This window comes from Salvelinus fontinalis, chromosome 23, assembly GCF_029448725.1.
Source record: "Salvelinus fontinalis isolate EN_2023a chromosome 23, ASM2944872v1, whole genome shotgun sequence".
Lineage (NCBI taxonomy): Eukaryota > Metazoa > Chordata > Actinopteri > Salmoniformes > Salmonidae > Salvelinus > Salvelinus fontinalis.
Window position 1 is genome coordinate 5,576,389 of NC_074687.1, and position 14,355 is coordinate 5,590,743.

The following is a 14,355-nucleotide window of genomic DNA, read 5'->3' on the forward strand; positions in this document are numbered from 1 at the left end:
ATGTATGACCATATTAGAGATACACAGGTCTCAGATTACACAGACCCACAAAGAATTTGAAAACAAATCCAATTTTGATCAACTCCTATATCTATTGGGTGAAATACCACAGTGTGCCATCACAGCAGCAAGATTGTGACCTGTTGCCACAAGAAAAGGACAACCAGTGAAGAACAAACTCTATTGTAAATACAACCCATATTTATGTTTATTTATTTTCCCTTTTGTACTTTAACTATTTGCACATCATTACAACACCGTATATACAGTATATACACATAATATGACATTTGGAACTTTGTAAGTGTAATGTTTACTGTACAACTTGTATTGTTTATTTCACAAAATGTTTAATATCTATTTCACTTGCTTTGGTAATGTAAACATATATTTCCCATGCCAATAAAGCCCTTCGAATTGAGTGAGAGAAAGAGTGAGTGTGAACGAGTGTCACTTGACTGAGTACGAGTGTCTCAATGCTACAGTTAGGAGAACAAGCAGAGAAACAAACAAACAAACAAGAGACAACAGTAAACACAAATCTACCTCATTAAAAACCTAGTGTATGGTGCTACACACATGAAATAGATTTTGTTGTGATTCTCATTCCAGTTGTGAGGAGGGGATTATCACTTTGTGTGTAGAGGCTCAGTGAAAGGAAGAAAATAGTAAGGGAGGGAGGGTGAGGGACAAAAATGGAGTTGGAAGGTCAGAGAGAAAATCAGAATAGGGAGTGTTATAAGTTCTGGGAGAGAAAAACAAGAGAGAGAGAGAGACATTTGCGGGCACACAGTAATTAGCAGTGAACGATTTCAGTGCTAATTAGACTTCTCTCTCTCTCTCGCTCCTCCTCCTCTGTTGTTCTCTCTTAGTGCTCAGTGAAGAAATGGCCAGCATCAGAGAGGACGATATTCCAAAAACAACACGTCTCCTTGTGATCATTAAAAAGGGAAAGTGAGGAACAGCTGCATCCAACAAAATCAACACATTAACACACACAGGTCCACAGACACAGCTGCTAAAGCGCCTAGTCTTAAAAACTTTCATCCTCTATCTCCCTCACAAAAACAGGCTTTCAGGAGAAAGTCTGGTGATCTTTTTGATTCCCACAGTTTTTTATTGATTTTCTCTGTATCAGGAGAGTCATCTGCTCATGTTTTGGTAAGAGTCTGTTTCTCTCTCTTCTCATATGAGTTAACAGATGTTTTCTTCAAAACTAATCATATCAGCTTTTGTGCCAAACAATATGAATGGCTGATGAACTTTGAAAGAAAAGTAGATTTCCCTATTGTTCCAAGTGGCAGAGAGCGGGATTGTTCCTTTTCACACACACACACAGTAACTAGAAGCTGTAGATTCATTGTACCTCACTAGCACACAGCCAACACTCCCAGAGAGGAGGAGAGCTGAGCCAGACGTCTGTCTCTTTCTTGGGATGATAGACCAGTTAATTACATGTGGAGCTGCCATTTACGGCCCATTGTCTCATCTGAATGTTGGCTGCACTCAGCTCAATGTGTTCACTTTGTCCTTCCTTTCTTTCCCTTACCTATTTTCTTTATCTCTGCTTTCTGGGGGTACCACAGCACAGCCATCCTGACTCTGTATAATTTCCTCGGTAATCAGCCTGTTCTCTCTACGTGGTGGCGAAGCTTTAATCAAACGTCTCGCAGCCAGAAAATGTGTTATTCCGACAGAAACACACACTTACTCCCGGAAGACTTGTCCCTCCCTCCCTCCACAGCTGCAGAAAGGAGGGCACCATTCCAATCACATCCTCCTTTTTCTTCTTGTCTTTCCCCCCTTTCTTTCTTTCTCTCTGTGTGTAAAACTAATGAGAAGGCCCGTCTCTGTGATGATGACAGAACAGAGAGTGTGTAATGTAAACTGCAGAGAAAGACACCCCAGGGAACAGGCCGCTGCAGCCCAACGCCCTGAGGAGGCATTACCTCTGATGATGATGACTAATGCATGTGTAGTGGTATTGTACTCTTCTGTAATTGCCTCTGTCATCTCCCAAAGGTCAGAAAGTGGAGCTGTATTATGCAAAGCCTCCCCTTTGCCTCTTGACGCGTAATTAAATTGGAGTTTGAGATATAGTTCCACTGCATGTGAAACAAAAGCCACTATCTCTACTCAGCTTATGAAGTAGGCCTATAGGAGGCCACCCTGGGACAATGTGTTCTGATTAGGACAACCACATTTTCAACTGGGCATTTTGCTCAAAACCTCCACTTAGAAAGTAAAAAAATTCAAACCGACATAGATTATACATTGATTGTACAAAAAATTCTGGATTAAATACAGAATAGAATAGGCTTAGTAATTTGGCCTATTTTAGAATCAGAGTGTGAAATAGTTATACACTTGTCTCCAACATGTAGGCTCAGCTTTCCCAAATAGTCCCATTACAAGTCAGAATGATGAACAAACTTAATTTCAATTTACTTTACCTGTTGTCCATCGATTTTGTCCCTGTCGGAGGTAATCTGGTACAGACTATACATAGGGAAGTGTTATCAACCTGACCTTCAGTATGCTGGCCTGTATATCAGTTTGTATTTGCGTTTTATTGTCAATATTGATACAATTCGCATGTGACAAACACTTGCAAGATATGGCCGAGCCTAACCGAATCACAAACCAAATGACAAACACTTTCAGGTGATGGCAAAGGAAATGTGCTACGGTCGACTTAGTTCGGTTTACATTAGGTTATTGTTTACATATTGTGCATCAGGTAACAGTGCAGCAAAAAGTCGAGTAAACAACACTTTCCTGTGGATACCCCTTCTCCACTTCCTACCGCCAAAAGGACCAATAGCATGTAGCCAACAACCAGTAAAGTAGTGTAAATATCATGTTATTCAAATTCTGGCTTGTAATCTTTGCAAAATTGCATCTTTTTAGGTCAACTTTGGTTAGACTGAAAATCGTAACAGTCTGATGTTTAGGTAAGCCTAGATAGAGTGCGTTTAAAACTCTTAAAAAGACACACCCTATCTCCTCAGCCCTCAAATTAAGTGGACACTTCTGATGACGTTTCATGACGTCTGATGAGTATACACTTACAGGGCAAGGGGTGAGGGAGGAAGGAATGATTTTTAAATGGACCGCCCTTGCCAGGAAATTCGTCCCTTGTTCATCCCGCAATGATTGTGTTTTCAGCCACGGGTAGCTTGTGGTTGCTTTATATGAGCTACAGTCAATTGTGATTTCATGTCTACTATAACTAACTATATAATTATTAATATACGTCTACTCTATGATAACTAGCAAATTAATTAGCTAACAGACATTAGCCTGCCAAGGATTTTTTTCTCTTTTTTCTACAATTTCCAAAAACGAACCAAACAAAAACATCATTACTTTTATGAGACGTGTTTGTGCATTAGTAGCACAATTTAACTTATTTACATTCGTTTTTACTTACACTTGTATGTTGACTCCATATTGACTGAGGATTTTTCTTAGCGGATGTACAATCATCGCGAATTGAAATATGGGGCGTTTCAGGCACGAAGCGAACAAAATTGTACACTCGCAAACTCCATTAAAAGCGAGGGCTGGGGGGCTTACGTTGCCAACTTCCCTTGCTTGGCTAATCGTTAGGACCGACGACAAATATGGCATCGGGGACTCCCCCAAGCGCATAGGGTTTAGGGCCAAGGGCTGTCTACTTCGAATTTGAAACGCTGCCAATAAAGTCTGAATAGAATAGGACTCAAGTTGCAGATTCCCCATAAAAGACATCAATCAGAAATACATTCTCTCTCAATAACATAGCTTACGTTACATTTCAAAACATTTTAATTTATACATAAACTTGTCATGACATATGCCCTGCGTTAATTATGCACATTTATCTTGAATCTAGATTTTAATGTTAAAATACAAATATTTGAGTTACGTTATATACCGCAATGTCACATAACGTTTCTCAGCGGTTTAGCAATTCTTTATTGTAACCCTTCTTGAAACATTTACACAATAACAGATGCCACTTTGGTGACTGTTTCTTTTGCAGGGGCTTTGCCAGTGTAGACTTAACCTAACGTAGTAAGTGTAGACTTGATGGCTTGTCCATGACCCGGTAACACTTCCGTTTAAACTGTTAACAAATGTCATGCGATTGTGAACAACCAGAAGCCACAGCGCAGCGGTAGTTTTGGATTTGAAGATGGGGGACGATTTAGGTGATGACTGGTGGGAACAAAAGGGCAATTCGGGTAAGTTATAATATTTCTAACAGCTGGAAGTGTGTGTGCCTTTGGTTGAGCAAGATATCGTCTCATATTTGTCATTGCACTGGGTGTATTTTAAATATCTATAGGACAGCTAACATAGATAACTAGTAGCTAGCTAACGAGACTCCCATGCTTGGCTATTCTGTCCATGTTTAGCTGAAGGCCTTCAAAGCAATTGCTCAACTGTCCTCTTCCGAACAGGTTTAATGTATTTTAATATTATGCCTGCGCTGTGTTCGTCCATAGAGTTGAGCTAGTTAGCCAAAGCAACATGCGTGTATGTTCTGTTTTACACGTGTGTAGCTGATGGAGCTCACACCGAGGTGTATTGTGGTAGTTGATGTTCAACGCGTTTTTAGACTTGTACCACAGATCTCGATACAGTTTTCATTTTTCCAAAACTAAAATCTGTTACGAACAGAATGGACTAAGTTTTGTTGACTCTACCCTTTGCAAACGTAAAAATAAATGCCTTTATGAGTATAAGGGCGAATTGTTATAACACACGCGCAGTTCAAAGAAAGCATTCCCTAACAGAAATATGCAAATAATGGTAGAACTTGCCAATATCAAAGATTTTTATAACTAAACCAAGGTAGACCACAGGCTGTCGTTTCCAATGGGAACAAATGAGCCATAGTGGGCAGAGCCAAGCACGAGCTAGCATCATCTGCATATTTTCTTTATGGGACGCCTACTCTTTTGTGTGTGTGTGTGTGTGTGTGTGTGTGTGTGTAATTCAATTCGCCTTTGCACTCCTAAACAATGCAAAAGTGTATTTAAAAAAAAAATCGCCATGGTTAAAGTTTACAAACCTTAGTACACTCTGTTTATAACAGATTCTAGTTTTGGAAACAGAACTGTATTGAGATCAAATGTTTCATCGATGGGGACATTTGCGAAATGTCTGCCAAAATCCATCTACGTAGTTTAATCTTCTCCCACTGCACGCCAGTGGGTTTGTGGAAACACCAAGCGGATGCTTCACATTTAAAAATCCAGTGAAATATCTGTTTCATTGGCACAGATATGAACTGTAGAACAATGTCATGCTTGGCTCTGCCCGCCTCCTTGCTTGCTCTACGGACTATGATTAATTTGCTCTCATCGGAAACGACAGGCTGTGGTCTATCTTGGGTTAGTTATAAAAATCTTTGCCTGAACCAGAGAGAACTCTAATCCACTCTCTGTACTTGATATCATGTGCCAAAGAGACTGGCCTTTCTGCCATCTTCAAATATGAATATTCTATCATGAATGTTAATGAGCTTGAAGAGAACAGAGGATTTGGTCCTGATTATATCACCCTCACACAGCTGTCCTCCAATCACAATAATTATTCAAATATTTGAACTTTTTTTCTCCACAGAACATGTTGGTATCTGGTTGCTAAGCAACCATATTGTTTGTCCAGATGAAACCAGTCTGTCAAAAGTTGCTAGCTCACATCTACATTCTCAAACTAAATACATACTGCAGTTCCAACCACAAAACGTCAAAATACATCAACTAGCTCACTAACAGCAAAATTATTGTTTTTGACTTTGTTAGAAATTCTAGTTCTACTTTTGAGGCTCCACATGTTGTCATGGAAAATATGAACGTTATTTCCAAAACCAATGAGCATCCAGCACATATTGAATGTTGAGATTGACGAAAGGCCAGTCTCTTTGGCAATGACAGAGAGGTAAAGAATGGAATGTTAGCTAAAGAGACTGGAGTCTTAGTTGGTAATAATAAGGAATTCCTCTTGACTACGCCCACAAATTGGGGAAAACCAACATTCTTTCCCGTTGACCTCCCAGTGTAAAAGAGGCAACTGTGTCGTAGATTTTGTTATACAGAAATAACAAAACAGCCCGAAAAGCTGCTGTGGTGTTCAATGTACATGTAGCCAGGTCAAATCCCAACCTATGGTTTGCAATAATCCCATGTAGTGAAATAGAGCCTGTGATAAGAGCCCTGTGGCTTCAGGCTATTCGGCATGGGAGAGTGGGAAATGTGGGGACACGGTGTCGAAGTAGGCTACACGTAGACATGGGTGTGGAAAACATTTAATTACAGGTAATACAAAATGTAACTTCTTTGGTACAGTCCGTTTGTAACTCCACTCATTAACCTCTCTTGGGTAGGGGGCAGTATTTTTACGTCCGGATGAAAAGCGTGCCCAAAGTAAACTGCCTGTTACTCAGGCCCAGAGGCTAGGATATGCATATAATTGGTAGATTTGAATAGGACACAATCTAAAGTTTCTAAAACTGTTAAAATTATATCTGTGAGTATAACAGAACTGATATGGCAGGCGAAACCCACGAGGACAACAGAAGATGATCATCAAAGGTAAGGCATTTTTATATCGCTATTTCTGACTTTCGTGTCGCACCTGCCTGGTTGAAATATGTTTTTCATGTGTTTGTATGCGGGGCGATGTCCTCAGATAATTGCATGGTTTGCTTTCGCCTTAACCTTTCACGAGTATCTACCCCGGGTCCGGGAGCACCCCCCCACCCCCCCCCCCACACTGAGTAGCATAGCCTAGCATAGCGTCACAATTAAATAGTAGCATCTAAATATCATTAAATCACAAGTCCAAGACACCTAATGAAAGATACAGATCTTGTGAATAAAGCCACCATTTCAGATTTTTAAAATGTTTTACAGGGAAGACAAAATATGTAAATCTATTAGCTAACCACGTTAGCAAAAGACACCACTTTTCTAACTCCATCAGTTTCTTACTCCATCAGGTGCTATCACCAATTCGGCTAAACTAAGATATTGATAGCCACTAACCAAGAAAAAACCTCATCAGATGACAGTCTGATAACATATTTATGGTATAGGATAGGTTTTGTTAGAAAAATGTGCATATTTCAGGTAGATATCATAGTTTACAATTGCACCCACCGTCACAAATGGACTAGAATAAATACATAGAGCAACGTGTTTACCTAATTACTAATCATCAAACATTTCGTAAAAATACACAGCATACACTAATCGAAAGACACAGATCCTGTGAATACAGACTATTTCAGATTTTCTAAGTGTCTTACAGCGAAAACACAATAAATCGTTATATTAGCATACCACATATGCAAACGTTACCAGAGCATTGATTCTAGCCAAAGAGAGCGATAACGTAAACATCGCCAAAATATATTAATTTTTTCACTAACCTTCTCAGAATTCTTCAGATGACACTCCTGTAACATCACATTACAACATACATATACAGTTTGTTCGAAAATGTGCATATTTAGCCACCAAAATCATGGTTAGACAATGACAAAAGTTGCCCAGCTGGTCAGACAATGTCGTGCGCCATATTAGACAGTGATCTAGTCGTATACATAAATACTCATAAACGTGAATAAAAAATATAGGGTGGACAGCGATTGATAGACAATTTAATTCTTAATACAATCGCTGATTTACATTTTTTAAATTATCCTTACTTTTCAATACAGTTTGCGCCAAGCGAAGCTACGTCAAACAAAATGGCGTCATAAGCGATTAACATTTCTCGACAGAAACACGATTTATCATAATAAATTGTTCCTACTTTGAGCTGTTCTTCCATCAGAATCTTGGGCAAAGAATCCTTTCTTGGGTCTAATCGTCTTTTGGTCGAAAGCTGTCCTCTTGCCATGTGGAAATGCCAACTGCGTTCGGCATGAACTGGAAACCTGCCCGGCTCTTCAAAAAGTCTCAGAAATAAATGTCCCAAAATGCGCACTAAACGGATATAAATTGCTATAAAACGGTTTAAATTAACTACCTTATGATGTTTTTAACTCCTATAACGAGTAAAAACATGACCTGAGAAATATTACTGGCTCCACTTCCGCTTGGAAAAAGAACGGGTCGGTGTCCACCGTGCGTCCGACGCAGCTTGAAAGGAGTTCCTACCTACACGTGTTTTTGTTTTATAGTGGCTGTGATTGGGCAATCGATACCATTCAAAGCGTCATCACGTAAAGGCATCCAGGGGAAGACGTAAGCAGTGTCCGTATCCTTATAGCATTCACAGTGGCCTTTAAACTGACTCCAGATCAGGGGCCAAAATGTGTGAAATCTGACTCCATGTCAGGGAAATTGCTGTAGAATGAGTTCTGTTCCACTCAGACAAAATTCCAACGGCTATAGAAACTAGAGACTGTTTTCTATCCAATAATAGTAATAATATGTATATTGTACGATAAAGTAGGAGAGTAGGAAGCCGTTTAATCTGTAATGCTAATATGCTAATGAGTAAACAGCACCCCCTGTAGTCGCAAGAAGTTAAAGCCTTTTTGAAATCTGACACCGCGGCTGGATTAACAAGAAAGTAAGCTTTATTTTGATGTGTTACACTTGTGATTTTATGAAAGTTAAATATTTATAATACTGTAGTTTGAATTTCGCGCTCTGCAATTTCACCGGATGTTGACGCTACCGTCCCACCTGCCCATAAGAAGTTAATTGTAGCTGTATAGTCTTTGTGTTGTTGGTCTTGGCAACTTAACCTTTTCACAAGTGAGTTCAAAATATCTCTAACGGTCGCCCCAGCGTGAGTTGTTTTATGCGCAGGATGTCAGAATGTAGTCACTGTTCCAAAATGTGATTGTTACCCAACAGGACAGTTAACACGCACTCCCTGCTAATTATCTATAGGCTATGTTTACATTTTTCAATTTCAACTTATTTTCTAACAAGTTTTATTTTTTAACAACAGTTTGAATTGAGGTGTGTTCCGCTTCCTTATTAATTCACATAGAAGTAGCCTATTTCAGTGTTTCGGACGATTTATGTTTGAAGCTTTACTGAGCCGGACAAACTTCTCTCTTCCACAGAGCCCAAGCACTTCACCAATGTTTCCGCAGACATTTGCGCAGTCTTGCAGGAATTGGCACATTTTCTGGCTGTTGCTCACATTGCCTTCCTTGTTGTTTTCCTTACAAATAATAACTTTGGACATGTGTGCATTCCTATTTTTTATCTATTTTATTTAACCTTTTATTTAACTAGGCATGTCAGTTAAGAACACATTCTTATTTACAATGACAGCCTACCAAAAGGCAAAAGGCCTCCTGCGGTGATGGGGGCTGGGATTAAGAATATAGGACAGGACAAAACAAACATCACGACAAGAGAAACACTACAACACTACATAAAGAGAGACCACAGACAACCACATAGCAGCAACTCATGACAACACAGCATGGTATCAACACAACATGGTAGAAACACAACATTGCAGAAGCAAAACATGGTACAAACATTATTGGGCACAATAAGGTGGAGACAACAATACATCACACAAAGCAGCCACAACTGTCAGTAAGAGTGTCCATGATTGAGTCTTTGAATGAAGAGATGGAGATAAAACGGTCCAGTTTGAGTGTTTGTTGCAGCTCGTTCCAGCCGCTAGCTGCAGCGAATTGAAAGAGGAGCGACCCAGGGATGTATGTGCTTTGGGGACCTTTAGCAGAACGTGACTGGCAGAACGGGTGTTGTATGTGGAGGATGAGGGCTGCAGTAGGTATATCAGATAGGGGGGAGTGAGGCCTAAGAGGGTTTTTATAAATAAGCATCAACCAGTGGGTATTGCGACGAGTATACAGAGATGACCAATTTACAGAGGAGAATAGAGTGCAGTGATGTGTCCTGTCAAAGTGCCTTATTTTCTGTATGTTGTGGTGTTCCTACTGTAGCATACAGTATGTATGGATGGAGCATGTTGTATTTACAGTTTTAGCCATGTGTTTTCAAGTACTGGTGACAAATAATGCATTCTGATTATTGCATAGATTGTAATGGACACCTATGATGTGTGAAAAAGGGTGTACTGATTTATATTGAGATAATGCTATTTACCATGTGTGGCTCCATGTTTGACATTATGCAATTCATTCTGGCTGTCATTTGAACGTCTGTCAGACCAAAGATGTTATAATGAGGTGAAGGGTTAAACCTCCGGAAGGGAAGTGAATGATCATAGACGACACACCCCCTTCAACATGCATACTGCAAACAGACCAAACTCACCTTGTCGCCTCTTATCTTTGGTTGATGCGAAGAAGAAAAAAAACATGGCGTGCACAAACTACCCATCGGATTACTTTCAATTTCTAAAAAGTGTTTTACTAAATTATTTTGATCAATTGTGCGCTCACCCATGATGAATTCTAAATAGTAATTGCTATTTGCTAATTCATATTGCGTTTTCTGACAGCCGAGAGTTATCCAAATATGACTGCAATCTTTCTTCAGTTAGAGCTAGGACTAATGTAGCCTACATTTTCCGGTTTGGATGATTGTGTTATGCTGTAGATACTTCTGTGAATGTCTGAATATCGCATCTAAAAATAAACTGGTCACATTCAGGACATAACTTCGTAAGGACTGTGTTTGTGCAAAATATTTCTATGAAAAAACAGTGTGGCTAGCTTAAATGCAGACTGTTGTGTCAATCAAAACCGGATGTTCTAAATAAGCGTTCTAATCACACCGGTTTGAGCGTACACTGCCACAAATTACCGTTCTTTGTGCAGCTTCAATTGTCAAACAAAGTTGGAAATTGTTGCGCCTCCATCAGTAATTTCCTTCCCTCATGTTTTGCAAGTTGCAATCCATTTTTTGTTGATACAGTGTCGTCTTTATATCCGAAAATAATAATTTGGGGTATCATCTTTCCAAGGGCTCCATCTGAATTCACCCGCCGACGTTCCTCTGCACTGCCACGCACAACTTTTTTTCAGCTGGCACAATTTGATTGGCTGCTGTCCGATTCAAACTGTAATCCGTTAAATGACGAGTTGATGCGCTGCACACTTTTTAAAATAGCATAACTTTTAATTTTTGGGCTTGGGGAGTGTGGCTGGTCGAGTCAGAAGGTCCAAGTCAAGTCACGAGTCAATGGGGTCAAAGTCGAGTTGCAAGTCATCATATTTGTGACTCGAGTCCACACCTCTGGTTATAAGTGAAATAATCTGTCTGTAAACAATTGTTGGAAAAATGACTTGCGCCATGCACAAAGTAGATGTCCTAACCGACTTGCCAAAACTATAGTTTGTTAACAAGAAATTTGTGGAGTGGTTGAAAAACGAGTTTTAATGACTCCAACCGAAGTGTGTAAACTTCCGAGATCAACTGTACTTGTCGAGTATGAACATGCTCCTACCTAGACAACTTTAAAGATGCTACATATTTAGGGTTGTGTCGTTATACAGTATGATTACATTTAATATAGTGATATTTGACATTGACGATATATTGTGATGTGCAAGAATATACTCTATTTGAACTTTACCAATCAAAATCTTGCAGTTTTATCAGTTGCGCTGTTTCAACATGTTATACATTAATTAAGCCTTATTTCTTCATACAAATATTATTTTAATGAGAATGCAACTATAATATTGTAAATAAGCACAAAAATGACACAGTCTGGAATGACTGTCATTAACGGCGCAAAACTATTATATTGGATATAGTGATATTTGGAGTAGCATATCATAGAAGAGGTGTACCCAAATATCTCCCCACCCTACTACACATAGGAGTATTTTTTGCGTAGTGTAGGGAATCATTGCACCATCAAATCGCTGTGACATATCTTTTCGATAACCAAAATATGCTTTTTACAGATGTTTGAAGCTGGTGGACCAAAACTAAAGTTACTTTTGGTTCAACAACTTGAAACAGCTGTAAAAACTATTTTTTGTTATTGAAAAGATGTCACGGCGATTTAGATGGTACAATGATGCTGTACACTATTCAGTGCTTGTTTTCTCATAGAAACTGACATTGAGCAAACAGTGTAGAATATGGATGTTATATATTATGGACGTTTTCTGAAATTACAAAGTAGCACCTAATAAAGGAGATTTTGACATTTTTAAATAGACCATCAGGAAATTAACAGATTGCGCACAATGGCATAATACATGATTTACACAGCACTAATGCAAGCAGTTGGTTTCAAATATTATAGCACCTGCAATGTGTTATTTCCCTAGTTAGTAAAATAGGGAATTGTCTCAGATGTAGTTATATATTTTCCATCTGCAATGTTCTGAACATTTCCCCGGAATTCACCCCAGCCGTGTCTATTGTGCTTCTCAGGATGTGGTTGGTTAGTTTCTCATGTTGAACACAGTCTGACCGTTCAGTGTTTTCCCAGATTGCTTGGCGGCGGCATGCGGCTGTCCTTTGCTCTGTCTAGTGTTAGTTGTGCTGTTTGTCCCTCTCGGCATACTGTAGCCTTTGGTTTGGGGATCCTGGTGGGGCCGGGCTTCAGAATTGCAGGAACCTGGCGAGTGGAAATGGAAATGTGTCAACAGCGGTCACAATATGTTGTTATTAGGGCCAGGAGTCTTTCCTGATCAGGTTTCACACACAACAGGGTTTCCGTTAGGACCGGCAACATTTTTCATTTACTAGGCATTTGAGACATTTACTGGACCCATGTGCTTTGGTTGCGTAACCTGCTTACGGCATCCACCCACGGGGCTCAGAATGACGGAAATCATATTTTAGAATATGGTAATTCATATGAACAGAACATGCAAGTCAAGGATGCAACGATGTGCGGTCCTTCTTACCGAATTCTGATGTGCTCTTTAAACATATAATAACTGTCCACATTTACATTTTTTCAGCCAACAAGACCAGTAACTAACAGCAAAATCACTATGTCAATCCTCTGTATTAGAAACGTTTAGGCTACCTATTCTATTGGTCAGCTTATGGAGGAAGAAATAGCCTGTTCCAAACAGACTGGGACAGTTGTGGGATGATAGATACCAAATTCATAGGCTATTTTGAAGCAAGGCAAGACATGCATCATAACATATATTAAAACGTTCAGGCTTCAAACAATAGGTATGTTTTCAAAATGTCTGCTTCCTCCAGCTCTTTGTAAAGTGGTGTGTGACGGGCTGATGGAGCCTGGCTTCTGTTGCTGTTTGATGCTGCGTTCAAAACAACTGAAGTATGAAATCTCAGACTTCCAACTTCAGTGCGTTCAAGACAACTGGGAGAGAAAAAAATTGCTACTGGGGGAAAAAATAGTTTTGAACGGTCATCCAACTGGGAATTCCCACTCGGGCCTCTTTCTCGAGCTCCGACTTTCCGACCTGAAGATCACCGACGTCATGATTTGACCTCGTATTTTTCACAGTTGTCTCTTAAAGCACCACAAGATGCTGCAGCATCAGCTCTTCCCCTGTCTGACAGATTTCAGACACTATGCTGTATGTGTGTGATACATAACGGATATACTGTACAAGCATCAATTTTATTCCACTAAATTATGCAAATTAACCTAGAGACCGATAAGCATGACCAGTCAAATTTATATTCATCAACTGCTATTTCCATCCACGAATAGGCTAAAAAGCATTATTTTGCAATGGGATTTTTCTTCTTGGCCGGAGTCAATTTTAATTATCTGCTTTTTTTTGTGCTCCAAACCCTGACACACAGTCATGATGGTTTCTGCACTGAATGAAAATAGAAAAAGCGAATAATTTTTTCCATTGCTTGACTTTGACAGTCTGTCAGTAGGGGTGCAGCTGAACCATTCTGGCTGCCATAGCTCTGACATCACCCACTAGCGCTGCCATTGTAGGGCTTTGCATCATCACACACTGCCAAAGCAGAGTTCAATCAGTATTTGATCTGATGCTTCAAAGACACCCAATAACTGTCACTTCAGTCACATCTAAATGACTGAGTACCTGAGGAAGGTGCTCTTATATCCGCTTCTTTACCTCCCCATCTCCCTGTGTCTATATCCATCTCCTTTACCTCCCCCCTCCATCTCCCTGTGTCTATATACATCTCCTTTACCTCCCCCCTCCATCTCTCTGTGTCTATATCCATCTCCTTTACCTCCCCCCTCCATCTCTCTGTGTCTATATCCATCTCCTTTACCTCCCCCCTCCATCTCTCTGTGTCTATATCCATATCCTTTACCTCATCTCGCTGTGTCTATATCCATCTCCTTTACCTCATCTCGCTGTGTCTATATCCATCTCCTTTACCTCATCTCGCTGTGTCTATATCCATCTCCGTTACCTCATCTCGCTGTGTCTATATCCATCTCCTTTACCTCATCTCG

General features: G+C 39.8%; 2 protein-coding genes across 2 annotated transcripts in view; one reads left to right on the plus strand and one right to left on the minus strand.

Moving 5' to 3' along the window:
* The first annotated feature begins 4,001 nt into the window (after nucleotides 1–4,001).
* The window catches only part of cmss1 (cms1 ribosomal small subunit homolog), a 74,572-nt gene continuing 64,218 nt past the window's right edge, over nucleotides 4,002–14,355 (plus strand). Inside the window, exon 1 of the mRNA XM_055877703.1 lies at nucleotides 4,002–4,229. Coding sequence (XP_055733678.1) covers nucleotides 4,181–4,229 — 49 coding nt within the window. The 5' untranslated portion in view covers nucleotides 4,002–4,180. The remainder of the gene's footprint in view (nucleotides 4,230–14,355) is intronic.
* Nucleotides 9,272–14,355, minus strand: part of LOC129820761 (filamin A-interacting protein 1-like) — a 38,814-nt gene continuing 33,730 nt past the window's right edge. Inside the window, exon 5 of the mRNA XM_055877704.1 lies at nucleotides 9,272–12,543. Within this exon, the coding sequence (XP_055733679.1) occupies nucleotides 12,400–12,543 (144 nt within the window). The 3' untranslated portion in view covers nucleotides 9,272–12,399. The remainder of the gene's footprint in view (nucleotides 12,544–14,355) is intronic.